The 14,395-nt window shown below is 38.9% G+C and overlaps 1 protein-coding gene across 1 annotated transcript; it reads left to right on the top strand.

Annotated features, from left to right (window-relative positions):
• The first annotated feature begins 209 nt into the window (after positions 1 to 209).
• On the top strand, positions 210 to 7,976 carry FAM162B (family with sequence similarity 162 member B). The gene is made up of 6 exons (XM_060617222.1): positions 210 to 312; positions 375 to 707; positions 874 to 985; positions 2,937 to 2,979; positions 4,698 to 4,806; positions 7,789 to 7,976. The coding sequence occupies exons 1-6, from the start codon at positions 210 to 212 to the stop codon at positions 7,839 to 7,841; spliced, it is 753 nt and encodes a 250-aa protein (XP_060473205.1). The 3' UTR covers positions 7,842 to 7,976.
• Positions 7,977 to 14,395: the final 6,419 nt, after the last annotated feature.

Below are 14,395 nucleotides of genomic sequence, written 5' to 3'. Positions count from 1 at the left end.
AGAGGAAAAGTCTGGGAGTGGAGTGTGGGGTGAAGAGCCATCTTCAAAATCTCTCTTCACGGAATTCAGAAGTGTGTTGAACGTCCTCACACTTACTTGGAAACCATGTGGCGTGTCCTGCCCTTGAAGGACTGTTGGTTCTTCCTGGAGGAGAGGGGTTAGATCGATTCTCTTGGCGCCAACCAGTGGAACCAAAGGGTGAAAGCCTGATGGCAACGCGTTTCTACTCGGTACGAAGAAATGCCTTTAAAACGAGCTGCAGGCAGCAGTCTCAGAAGGTGGTGAACCTGCTTCGAGAGTTTTCCAGCAGAGGCACGCCTCCCCCGGGGCCCCGCCCGGGAGGGAATCGGCCCCCTAGGGCCGTGGCACCCCAGTCCGAGGTCGCCGGCCGGGGGGCGGAGACCGGGAGCGGGTGTGCGCGTGCCAGAGGCTGCAGCTGCGCTCCGGGGTCTCCCCTGGGAGCGCCGCGGGGCAGGGCGGGCCGGGCCAGGGAGCTGAGCAGTCCACTGCCGGCGGCTGGGAGCGCGGGAAGGGGCGCAGCATGCTCGCGGTTGTCGGGGGCCCCCTGCGCCTCGGCCTGGGGCGCATCTTCCGTTGCGCCCCGGGAGCGCACGGAGAAGCCGCGTGGCGGGCCCTCGCGCCTCCGCGGCCTCGGGGTCTGCCCCGCTACTGTAGCAGCCGTGCCCCCAGCGGCTCTGGGCCCCAAGGTCCGGGGGGAGTCTTGACTGGGAACGACCTGGGAGGGAGGGGATGCGGAGCGGCCGGCGTGGAGCCGGGGCTGGGGTGAGGGAGGGAGGTGGAGGCGTGGGTGCGCACTGAGCCACTGTGCCGTCGGTCTGTCGGTACCTCCGTCCACCCCTGTCGCTTTCGCAGCAGGGAAGGTGCACCGGGTCCCCGCCGAATACAAGCCTTCGCAATTCGACAAGAAAATCCTGCTGTGGACCGGACGTTTCAAAACGATGGAGGACATCCCGCCTCGGATCCCGTAAGTGTGGCCTGTGCCGCGCCGCCTGGTGTCTTGCGCCTGTAAGGGGTGCGGGGTCCATCCACCTCCGGACCTGGGCTCTCCTGGGAGCGGAGGAGGCCGCGGTGGTCCACAACATCTACCCCCTTAAGGAATGTGCCTCCCCAGCCTCCCCGTAGTGAGGTTAAATGTCAAGTTCCTTGACTGGACAGTGGGCACATAAGCTTACAGGGAGATTGCTGAAGTTGAGTGAAAACCCAGAAGTTCAGTGGGCACTCGCAGCGTCGCCCAGATACCCGCTCCCAGCGAGCTCCTAGTCGCAAGGCAGCGAAGCACTTAGGCCACACGGAAGACATGGTCCGCCAGTGCGTCCCCGGGTTCCTGAGGGGTCCCCATAGAGGGAGAGAAATTCTGCCGGCGGAGCAGATCCCTGCTCCACCCAAGGAAGGATCATGGCTCCCGGGAGGACTGGAGAGTCTCTGGGAGGAAGCCCCATCTATAGGACCTCCTATCTTGGGGCGGGAGACACCTGCTATACGGGGCTCTGCAGCCCACTGAGCGCCGGGTTTACTCGGGCTAGGACTCTGGGACACCAGCATCGCTGGCCTCTTCACCATCCCAAACCCAAGATAGTGGTTCGCTTAAATGATAAAACTCAAGCTGACGGTTTCACCCCAAGGGTAAAGTTAACCTGTAAAAACTGTCTTTCTACAGTTTCAGTGCATGCAAGCCCAAGTTACTTTCCAGCGTTTTCACAAGGGAGTGGATAAAAAAGGGGAGGAAGGAAGGATAAAATCAATCTATTACCTTTTAAGCTGATCTTTTTTTTTTTTTAATGGGGAGACTAGAACTGTAATATCAAATAAGGATTTCAGATGTCCTGTATATTATGTTTATATAATGTAAGCAATGCCTATTAGAATGGAAATTGGAAACTGGGCCTATATCTTGTTCTGCTCATATCGACTACACTTTTTTAAATTTAAATTTACATTTTGTTAATTGAAGTATAGTTAACACATGTTACGTAAGTTTCAGCTGTACTTGTCTACACTTTTATTACTTTTTATTTACTAGTTATCAAAAGCATCTCAAATAAATGGGAAAAAAAAAAACATGTGATGCCAAGTGTTCAGTCAGTAATGAATTCTCAAACATTTTTGTCCCTTTCTTGGATCAAATTATTCAATGAGGAATAGACATGGAATTTGAAAATAACGCAGAATCTGAAAACTGTATTTAGCATTTATTCAACCACAGAGACATTTCTTAATATTATAAAAAAATATTGTTTTCCTTGAAATCTATAGACTCCAAACTACAGACTTAGCCCAAAGCCGAAATTATCCTCAGAGAAGCTAAAACACCATGCTTGATTTTTTGGAATTTTGGGTTTTAGTGCTACAACAGAGCAATCAATACTTCAGTAGTAAATAGAAACAAATAAACTGGTAACTAAAAAAAGAAAAAAAAATGTAAAGAACTTGCAGTAGTGTAAACTAATACTTGTCAAAACACAGTAGACCCAGTATTGCATTAATATAGCTCTACGTGTGAAGAGACCCATTTTACAGAAATAATTTAATTGCCCCAGGATCATAGTCAAAATACTTGTTATAAACAGGAGAATTTAACTTTGAATAAGATGCCTAAGAAAGGAATTGTAGTTTTGGGTCAGAAACATGAAAATACTTGAATATTTTTCATTTTGCTGTTATATATATATATATATATATATATATATATATATATATATGTGTGTGTGTGTGTATATATATATATATATATATATATATATATATTTCAAGGCACTGCTGTTTTAGGAGGGCTGTGCCTCCTAAACTGTTAGACTTACAATGTAAACAGCTTTCACTGTGCATGCTCTTAATGGGCATATAATTAATTAGTGAACTATAATCGTCATACCATACCCTAATGATATTTAATAACTGTGTTTTTCTTCTTTTTTCAGAGCTAAACTAATTTGGTATAGCAGATCAAAGCCAGATGGATGGGTAAAAAAGATCATATCTTTTAGGTTCCATCTGGAACAAAAGTCAGCAACAAATATAATCTAATAATGTTTTCATATGTTCACCTGTTTACAACTAGCATCTTAAAACGTACATTAATCTGTCAAAAATCTAAGGAAAAGAGTTAGATATTGGTTTTCTGTGCTCTTTAAAATGGTAGAAAAGTTAAAAAAAATTTTTTCATTTGTAAGCGAAATTGCGACCTGTCTTTCTAAATTTTGTTTTCAGTGCAACTACATTCTATTTAAACTTGACATTAGATAATAAAGAATACTGCTGAACACATTCTCAAGAATTATTCTTTAATTATGTATATCTGTAAACTTCCACTTCATATTATTCCAAATTGTTAAAGTTTATTTCAGTATAAAAAGCCCACAGGCATGATTACTTTCATAACACTGCTTTGTTAAATAGCACTGCTAAAATCTTAAACAACTTGCCTATAACTTTATTAATAAGACGACCTAATATTCAAGTAAGTATTTAAAATTTCAGAATAATAATAGGAAAAAGAAGATGGTTTATCTTTTTCTTCAACAAATCTTTGTAATTTTGATCACTTCTTTTGAAAACTTCATGCAAAAGCCACGAAGGAAACACCTTTCCTTTAATAATCATCTTCACAAAATGTGTAATAGTCTCTTTAATCAGGATAGGATGGGAGGGAGCAAGATGAGATCTGGAGGCTAGAGAGGAAGCAAAATGATGAAAATGAGTTTTATTTATTTATTTATTTATTTTTTTTTTTTTTAAAGACTGAGGCCGTTCTTGTGCAGGCCTTCTGTACTTTTTTTTTTTTTTTTTAATTTTTTTTTTTCAACGTTTTTAATTTATTTTTGGGACAGAGAGAGACAGAGCATGAATGGGGGAGGGGCAGAGAGAGAGGGAGACACAGAATCGGAAACAGGCTCCAGGCTCCAGGCTCCGAGCCATCAGCCCAGAGCCTGACGCGGGGCTCGAACTCACGGACCGCAAGATCATGACCTGGCTGAAGTCGGACGCTTAACCGACTGCGCCACCCAGGCGCCCCGAAAATGAGTTTTAAAAAACACCTGTTTAAAATTAAAAGTGAAGCCCGCTTAATAACAGAGGGGCCGAATGAACACAAGTCATTCGAGACATGTATAAGGTTAAATTCTTACCTTTACCCTGATCTGTGGAAAAAAAAAAAAAAAAAAGGAAGTCAGGCCATAATCTCTAGTAGTTATATTTTGAGCAATTAGAAACTAAATACACTGGGGAGAGTGGGTGGATCAGTCAGTTCAGCATCTGACTCTTGATTTTGGCTCAGGTCATGATCTCATGGTTCATGGGTTAGAGCCCTACATCGGGCTCTGCACTGACAATGTGGAGCCTACTTGGGATTCTGTCTCCCTCTCTCTCTCTGCCCTTCCCTGCTCACTCTCTATCTTTCCCTCCAAATAAATAAAAATAAACGTTAAAAAAAACATTATAAAAGAAAAGAAACTAAATATACTACACTGTGGTTTCATGGTGACTAACATTAATTAAGATGAAAATATACCTGTTAATTTGAAATTGGTAACATAATGGGCTAGCATTTGGATGTCTTCCACATCTGCAGTTTGCATTCAGAGACATCTTTGGAACATTTACATAACAAATGATCGTCTATCATGTCAGTCAGAGAATAATATTATTTCAATATGATTAACAGAATGCACATCTTGGTTTAGGCCAGAAATGATAGATGCTGCAAGAAACAAAGCTCGGGTGAAAGCTTGTTACATAATGATTGGACTCACAATTATCGCCTGTTTTGCAGTGATAGCATCAGCCAAAAGGGTGAGTATCTCTTTAAAATAAAGCTGGACTAGTGAATTTTAAGCAATATTATGAGCTTTGTTCTCAGTTTGGGGATTATTGCTGTGCTTTTAATGTAAGCACGATTGCATCTTAGACACCTTGAGCTGCCCATATATATCTATTCTACAGGAAACAAATTTTTTGAGTCCACAAATGCAAAATACATGGGTAGGAGGAACAAAAGCTAATTTCCAATTAAAAGATGAAAACAAAAACAGGACAGTTAATAGCCTGGTTAAAATCTGCACAAGAAGTTTGTTGCATGAAAGTTTCCAGACTAGATCATTCCTTAAGTCATGAACTCAATCATAGTTATCGCATAAAATCTTGAAATGGAAATGCAAACGTTGGAAGTGTTCAAGGCCGGCTTGTCAGTATCCTGTATGTGAGCCCTCTCTTTGCCGTCTTCAGTATGTGGTTTCTAGAGAGAAATTAAGAGCTGACTGCTCTCTAATTTTGTTTCTTGCTTCCCCAAATCCATCTGCTGAGCACTTTTTACCATGAAGAGCAGCCCCCCAATACTGGGAGACAACTAACACATCCCCGTGAGTCTTCTCTTCTCCAGTCTTAATTTCTCTATTTTGAGCTCTCTGAACACACTCCAGTTTATCAGAGTCGCTCTTCACTGGGCATTTGCAACTGAATGCACTAGAGCATGACTGCAACTTCTTTGATCATGAACCATGTTCTAATAGTGCCGCCAGAGTTGGAACTAGATTTTGACAACTTCGTCACACGGAAGAGTTTGCTTGGATCTATACTTCTTCACTCTCTGGGAGTGTGTAGCCAATTACCATTGTGCCTATTCCTGTGATTCTGCCTATCATTACTTTTCAGGTTTTTGAGACTATCGGAGCCCAGTAATTCACATAGGGCCTGAGGACTGTTAGCTTACTGATGTTATATACATACCCTTTCATTTCTATTAGCTTGGCAGAGAACTTGTGCTTTGAAATTATTCTCATCAAATGGCAAATTTCTTAAATATTTCTTAAGTATTCAAACACGGAAATGAAGAAATTTGGTCATCTCTTCTTTATAACCTACTCTAGATAAAATGACTGTCACCAAGTTGATGATTCTCTAGCTCCTTAATGACAGACTGGAGGCTGATACTGTCTGGACCCTCCTTGTTTCATAACGTCTTCTCTTTGTTATGCCCCATCTACAGTAGTTCGTTTCTATTTTTTTTAATATACCAAGCCCTTTCTCTTCACTAGGCTTTCCTTCCTTCCCCTGGCCTTGCCATAGCTAGCTTATTCTCATTCTCATCAGAGACCTTCTGTGACCACCCCCTCCAAAATGGCCTTGCCCAGGTGCTCACTATTTTGTCATCTTTCTAGCTGTTCATGAATAAGCCATTATACATCAGCAATCTTATTGACTCCACTTTAAAATATAGCTACCGGGGGCGCTCAGTTGGTTAAGCGTCCAACTTCAGCTCAGGTCATGATCTCATGGTTCATGAGTTCCAGCTCTGCATCGGGCTGTGTGCTGATAGCTCAGAGACTGGAGCCTGCTTTGGAGTCTGTGTCTCCCTCTCTCTCTGCCCCTCTTCAGCTCATGCCCTGTCTCTTTCTCTCTCAAAAATAAACATTACAAAAATTAAAAATAAAATATACCTGCCATTGGACCACTCCTCACCATCTATCCTGGTATCACCCTGATCTGATTAAATAACTAATGCATATATCTTAAATGAGATTGTGATAGTTGGAGGTGAAGAAAAGGTTAGCAATTTGAAATAATATTTGTGGGAATAGGAAGGATAGAACTTTGTGGTAAATTTGATATGGGAAAAGACAAGAAAGGGAAGAAAGAAGTCAAAAAGCCTGGGTTTTTGACTTAAGCAACTAGGTGGATGGTGCCGCTGGAGATGGGTGATGGCTGGGGAAAGAACTGGTAGGCACAAGAGGCAAAATACACCAAGTCGTGTACTTTGGGTATATTAAATGTAAGGTGCAAATTAGGCATTCATCAATATCTATTATTTTTTTTTATTATTCTGCTAAGGACTTCGTGTGCTCTTCAGGCTGAGGACCTATAGCTGGTCTCAATTCTGAAAAAGTCTAAGCTGTTATAACTTCAAATACAGACCCTTCACCCATTCTGTCTATTCTCTCTACCTATCATGAATGTGTGTTGGAACTTCTAATTCTATTTTCCAAGTGTCTTAACCGTCTTTTCTACTTTTTTGTTATCTGTGTCTCTGTACTGCACTTAGATTATTTTCTCAGATCCATTTTCTAGCTAGAGTTCTTGCCTCCTAATTATGATGCTGATCAGCTTTTCTTTTCACAGGTGATCCCCGCCCCCCCCCCACCTCCGCCGCTGCCCCAGATAAATGCTTAGTTTCCTTGCTAGTTCCTTGGGCTAGTGAGAGGAATTTTAGTCACTTCATTGGTGTACCTGATACTTCCAACTCCAGATCCAAACTCTAGACTCACCTGTTGGTGTAGAGATTAAACTTCCAGCTCACAGTTGTTAAAACCAATATTTTTCCCTAATGTCCCCTTCCTGAAACCATTCCTTCCCATCCTGGCTTCAATCCTTCTTATTTCCCACCAGTTCATGCCTTTTTAGTTTTTTCCATTCCTGGTACCTGAGGATTTACCTTTATTGATTTTTGAGTGTAAGCATTTGAAAGTATTTTTGTTATTTTTTGCCCCAAAATATGTCTTTGTGTGCCAAGAGAGGGTCAGGGCAGATTTCTGACATCAGCTGTCCTGTTGAGTAGAAGTCCAGCAACTTAAATAATTTTTTTTTCTATACCAGAGGATCATTTTTCTTGGATACTATTTGTGACAGACGTTGTAAGTCACTCTTCTCCTTTTCACAGAGTAGTATCTCCTGTGTATGTCTATCTAAAACACAAATTTTTCCAGAGAGTCACATTGCTTTGTTATTTATTTATTTATTTATTTATTTATTTAATTTTTCTTGTTGTTGTGTATTTTTTAGGCTGCAGAACGACACGAGTCCTTAACAAGTTGGAATCTGGCAAAGAAAGCTAAGTGGCGTAAAGAAGCTGCATTGGCTGAACAGGCTAAGGCTAAATGAAACTCGAAGTAACAAAGTGTTAATCAGAATATCATTGCTATTATCAAAAACAATAAAACATAGATAAAACAGAATATTTAAGAAGATAATTGCCATGGTTTTATTTGGTGCAAAGAAGCACAAAGTCTTTTTTATTTTTACTCTTTAGGAAAATTTGTATTGAAGTATAACTATATTCAGAAAAGTGCACAAAAGTGTATACAGTCTGATATATATTTACATAATGGACACACCTGCATAATCACTGCCCAGGTCAGGATGCAGAACACAAGTAGTACCCCAGAAACCTCCTTTCTGCCCCCCTGTCAGTCATTACCCTCCCAAGGTAACCATTGTTGTGAGTTTTATCACCATAGATTAGTTTTGCTTGGTTTTGAACTTTATATAAGTAGAATTACACAATATGCACTTGTGAAGGTGGATCCTGATATTCAACATTATGTTGTGAGATCAATCCAAAAATTTTGTGTACCATGAGTTTATTCATTTTCATTTTGTTATAGTTTTCCATTGTATGAATATGCCATAGTTTATCTGGATATTTGGTCCAGTCTTTGGCCATCATAGATAAGCCTAAACTGAGCACTCTGTGTATGTTGCTCACTAAGGGTTCTTTGGAAATCTAAGCGAATTTTCAACCAAAGTTCCACTCTATTTGGTAATTGGATAATACCTCTGGTTAATCTTTTCACATTATTCCTCGCAATTAGATAAAATAAGTTTGAAAAGTTTTATAAACTAAGAACTATTAATTTCAAAATCTATTCTAAAATGACAAAAATACCAAAACAGTAATTGTATAAGTAAGTTAAAGAGACAAAGACATTAAAGAAGAAAATTGCGTGTCAATCAATGGCCTTCAAAGTTGTTTGAGTAAGCTCTAAAACAACTTTAAAATTATATATCTCCTCACATAATTTTCATTTGGAATCTATAATTTTTAGTCATAAACTTAGGTAGTTGAAACAGTATAATTTCATTTACTGCATATTATGTCTGTGTGTGTGTGTGTGTGTGTGTGTGTGTGTACGTACCTACATACATACATACACACACACACAGAGGGGGAGAGAGAGATTTATTTAAAGGATTGGCTTACAGGTTTGTGGCACTAGCAAAGCAGAAATTTGTAGAGCAGACCAACAGGCTGGGAGCTCTCTGGCAGGAACTGAGGCTACAGTCCAAAAGTAGTTTTTTCTTCCTCAGGAGACTTCAGTTATGCTCTGCGGTTCTTTCAACTGATTGGATGAGGCCCAGTCAGACTACTGAAGATATCTTCTTTACTTAAAGTCAACTGGCTATAGATGTTAACCCCCTCTCCAGAATACCTTCGCGGCAACATTTAGATGAGTGTTTAATTAGATAATTAGATACTTTAACCTACTCAAACTGACACATAAAACCAACTATCACAGTGCCTCCAAGAGAGGAGAAGAGAAAATGAGAGACAGGAGAGAAACTTATGTATTATCTTTAGATCTAAATGAAAAGTAGGAAAAAAAGTCCTTAAAGAATATCTGACCAAGGGGCACCTGGGTGGCTCAGGCAGTTAAGTGTCCAGCTCTTGATTTTGGCTCAAGTCATGATCTCTCCATTTCATGAGTTCAGACCCTGCATTGGGTTCTGTGCTGGCAGCATGGAGCCTGCTTGGGAATCTCTCTCTCTCTCTCTCTCTCTCTCTCTCTCTCTCTCTCTCTCTCTATCTCTCTCTCTGCACCTCCCCCACATGTGCCGTCTTTGCCCCTCTCAAAATAAATAAAACTTAAAAAAAAAAAAAAACCTAACCAAAAGTTTATCATATGTATTTGGGGTCAGAATTTAGGCCATCTGTGTTATGCCCACCCACCAATAAACCCATACCAAATATTTGGCTAAAATAGCACACAACAGAAGCTTTTGAGGTGATAAAAGTGTTCTAAAACCGATTGTAGTAATGCACAACTGTGTAAATTTATGAAAACGCAACGTTACACTTAAATGGGTGAATTTTACGGTAGAGAAATTATACCACAATAAAGCTGCTTTTAAGAAAAGTGACTTGAACAACATCCTATGTTTCCAAGGTAGTGAGAGAGGAAGTCCTCACAAGGGAAATACGACAATATCTAGCAACATTGCATATATATTTATTGAACTAGAAATTTACAGTGTTATTCATTGCCACACTCTTTACAGTGCCAAAGACTGAAAACAATTTAAATGTCTAAGGGGTTAATTGAACAAATAATGGTATGTCCACACAATGGAGTACTATGCTGGTACAGTAGAGCATGAAGAGCTCTGTATTCTGCTATGTCATGAGCTACAGAATATACTTGAGTGAAAAAAGTGCATTAGAGAAAAGCATGTGTGCTATGCTATTGTTTAATAAAGGGAGGAAATATGTAAATGTATTTTTACATTAAAAGATGGAAGGATTGGGGTGCCTGGGTAGCTCAGTCAGTTAAGCATCCAACTCTTGATTTCAGCTCAGGTCATGATCTCATGGTTGTGGGATCAAGCCCCACGTCAGGGTCTGTGCTGATAGCGTGAAGCCTGTTTGGGAGTCTTTCTCTCCTTCTCTCTCTGCCCCTCTCCCACTGCATGCACTTTCTCCCTTTCTCTCTCTCAAAATGAATAAACATTAAAAAAATGGAAAGGTAAACTGAAAAAAATATTTTTAATGTGACTTATAGGACAAGGAAGGAAATATGTTGGAGAGGACAGTGATAGAAGCTAAACTTTTCTGAATATATCTTGTTTTATATATTTTACTTTAGACAGTATGGATGTCTCACATAATGATAAAAACATTACGTTCTTTAAAAAAGGCAATCAACTTTTAAAAGCAAAATCAAATGAATAAACTTATGTATCAAGTTGGCACATGGAGAGTAAATATTTCAAGTGTTTTTTAAAAATCTCTAGTGGGATATATTTGACCTTTAAAAAGAAGTCTCCTCCTTCACCCAAAAACCAAACCCCTGTTTTCAGTTAGCATATTATTAACAATAATATTGATATTGGTAAGAAAACTTCATATACATTGATTAAGCATAAGTAATTAAAAAATACATTTTTTCCTAGCTCTGTACATTGAAAAGGCCTAGTTAGCGATGGGCAACCAAGTAGTTGTATGCTCCCAGCACACAGATCTTGATTTCCAAATATCATTTCATACTAACAGAAACGAGGCCTCCTTAGGGAAATGGCTGATCCCAGATGTGGTACAGGAAATATATAAGATGATCCTGGGATATCTGGCCATATCAGAAAATGAATAAGTGAGCTAAGAGGCTATGTCCGAAGGACAAGAATGTGGAAAGCAGTCTCCAGTGGAGGGTCTAAGCTTCGAGAAGGAATGGATGAAAAAGAAAAAAAAGTAAAAATACTTAAAGTAAAAATTGACGCTATATCCTAAAAATATCTAACTTATGGCTCAGAAAAAAAAAAAAAAACCTACCTTATAAATTGTAGAGGAGTAGGGTTCTTGCATTGATTGAGAGGAATGCAAAACTATTTAGATTTTTGTTAAGTTAAATATATATGTTAAGATTCCTAGGGTAACAGGAAAATACGAACTCTCAAACAGGTAGAGATTTTTTTAAAAAATAGATGAATGAAATTAATCAAAAGGTAAAAAGGGGGGAGAAAAGAGAAAAGGGGAAAGAAAAAAAAGGGGAAACAGAACAAAATAACATGGTCAAAATGAATCCAGATATGTCAGTAGTCAGAATAAAGAAAAGAAACTCTGGTAAGAGAAGACAAAGATATGCAGAATGTATTGAAAGCAGTAATATACTGTATACAAAGTACACAACTAAAATAACAGAATACGTATAGACCATTATGAGGACTAAGATATATAGAATACAAAGATGGGGATTTTGTCAGTGGAGAAATGAAAACAAATGGACATCTAGCTTCAATACTTTAACTTTGCCAAACGTGGTTGATTGGTCAATAGAGAATGAAACCAAACTATCAACCAGATATTCTACCGTTTAAGGCAAAATTGCTGACAGCCCATTGGTTGTGCTGTGAAAATGTCTGAAGGGAAACTGCTTTCACCAAAGATGTTTACAGTGAAGTTACCTAGAACGGGGATTGAGAACAGGGTTTTTTCTGTTGTTTTCTGCTTGGTTTTAGTTACATCATTTTATTAACCAACCTGTTCACTGTCATCTATTTTTCTTTTTAACATTAGTAAATCCTAGACCAAAGGTTTTGTACTCTTTTATTCTATCTACTGCCTGCCTTTTTGGATAGTGGCCATTCTCTAGTGCGCTGGTATAGATTTCACCACGAAAAGCTGTGATTGAACCTTCAATCTGATCACATTTTCATCTAGGCATAATAGGGCTTCTGTGTCTTCAGCCTTCAGCAGTAAGGTCCATTGTTCCCACAACAACTGAAAAATAAAATATTTTCAGCTAAGTTTCAACTAGTTTGTTTTATTCAAATTCAGTTATCACATAATCTGAAACTAACATTTTGTAATAACTATTCTGTTCTTTTGGCACATAAATTTACAAATTCTCATTTGAACTTGAAAAATATTATACCAATTATAAATTTGTATGCACAAAGTAATGCAGCATCTAAATACATAAAAAATTACCAGAACTATAAGGAAAAAGTGGACAAACCCACCATTATCTTGGGAAATTTACATATCTTTCTTAGAAATTGACAAATTTCACTGACTCGTAAATATATTAAAAATGTGAATCAATTAATAATATACATTCTTTTCTAGCATGCATGAAACATTCACTAAAACAGCATATAATAAAACATAAAGCACATTTCATCAACTGTTAAACTATAAGAGTAATCCTATCCCAACTTAGAAATTAATGGCATAATGTTTTTGTTTACTTATTTGTTCATTTATTGTCACAATTTTTTTTAAAGTTTGAGGATTTTAAAACATTTCTAAATGATTCACAGATCAAAGAATAAATCATAGTAGAAGTTTAAAAATGCTTAGAATTGAATGATAAGAAAAAGCTATATATCAAAACTGTGGAATGCAGCTGAAGTGGTAATTCAAAATAAATTAATAGCCTCAATATGCATTTCTTAGGAATGAAAGGTTTATAACAAATGTGTTAAACATCCCTAAGAAATTAGAAACAGAAATATAGAATACACCCAAAGGGAATAAAAGATTGGAAATTATAAAACAGCAGAAACTAATGAAGTAAATTAAAACATAGAATATAGAGGGTTGATGTAACTGAATTTGGCAGAGTCGTCAAGATAAGAGATGAAAGGTACAAGAAAACAGTTTAGAAATGATAACAGGGATTAAAGCCAGAGATTTTATTTTTTTTTTTTTTTATTTATTTATTTATTTTTGGGACAGAGAGAGACAGAGCATGAACGGGGGAGGGGCAGAGAGAGAGGGAGACACAGAATCGGAATCAGGCTCCAGGCTCTGAGCCATCAGCCCAGAGCCTGACGCGGGGCTCGAACTCACGGACCGCGAGATCGTGACCTGGCTGAAGTCGGACGCTTAACCGACTGCGCCACCCAGGCGCCCCAAAGCCAGAGATTTTAAAAAGAACATTATGAATTGGTATGCCATCTTCTGATCTGGCCAAAATGGAGTAATAGGAACAAGATATACTCTCCTGCCTGAAACAACTGAAAAATTGCACAAAAACATGAAACAACAGTTTCCAGACATTGGACATCAGGCAATGAAAGGCAGTGATCCATGAAAAAGAGAAAATAAGTTAGTTGGGCTCTGTAATTGTTCCACTTTACTGCCTAGAGAGTTTCAAGACTGCAGGGTGTGGACAGGAAACCTAGGTGGAGCCTAGAATTTTCTCAGAGTTGAAGAGAAGGGTCAGGAAGCCAGGGAAGATAAGACAATTAGATTTCACAGGGTAGGGAACCAAAATGATAAAGCTGTGCAGAGAGCTCTAGACACCTGAGCTGAGTGACCACTACCCATGGTCATGAAAAGAACGAGTTGAAAGAATAAGGAGAAACAATTTTTGTTTGGAGCTTACACATGGCCAAGAATGGTTTGAGTTCCACTGGCCCAACTAAAAACTCTTATATTTGGCAGACTAGCAGAGTACTCAGAATGATATTGCCTCAGGAATAAAATAAAGGCTGTTCTGTGCCTGCCTTACAAAGTTTAAAAGCAAGACTAAAGGATCAAAGTGTCTTCAAGTAACTTCATTGCGTCCAATAACAAAGCTTAAGAATATATGCAGGAAATCCTTATCTAATAGCCAAAAAAGTAAAATTCACAATGCCTGGTTTCCAGCACAAAATTACCAGACATGAAAAGAATGCACGCAAATGGAAAATATAAACCATAATGAAGAAAAAGAAGAAAAACAAAAACAGAGCACATTAGAATTAGCAGATAAGTACAACGTATCAGCTACAATCATACCCGCTGTGTTCAACACAGTACAGAAAAGCTTGAGCATAAGAAGAAATATGGGAGATATGAAACAGACCCAAGTAGAACTGTTAAAGAGGAAATATACAAAGTCTGACATGA

Source organism: Panthera onca, chromosome B2 (genome assembly GCF_046562875.1).
Source record: "Panthera onca isolate mPanOnc1 chromosome B2, mPanOnc1 haplotype 2, whole genome shotgun sequence".
Taxonomy (NCBI): Eukaryota; Metazoa; Chordata; class Mammalia; order Carnivora; family Felidae; genus Panthera; species Panthera onca.
This window is presented reverse-complemented; position numbering and strand designations above follow the sequence as displayed.

Bases quoted from the DNA above. Each gene is read 5' to 3' on its own strand.
- FAM162B (XM_060617222.1), top strand. From the start codon at position 210: ATGGCAACGCGTTTCTACTCGGTACGAAGAAATGCCTTTAAAACGAGC. The intron at 313-374 runs GCACGCCTCCCC...GTGGCACCCCAG, and splicing joins TCGAGAGTTTTCCAGCAGAG to TCCGAGGTCGCCGGCCGGGG. The intron at 708-873 runs GTCCGGGGGGAG...TCGCTTTCGCAG, and splicing joins CAGCGGCTCTGGGCCCCAAG to CAGGGAAGGTGCACCGGGTC.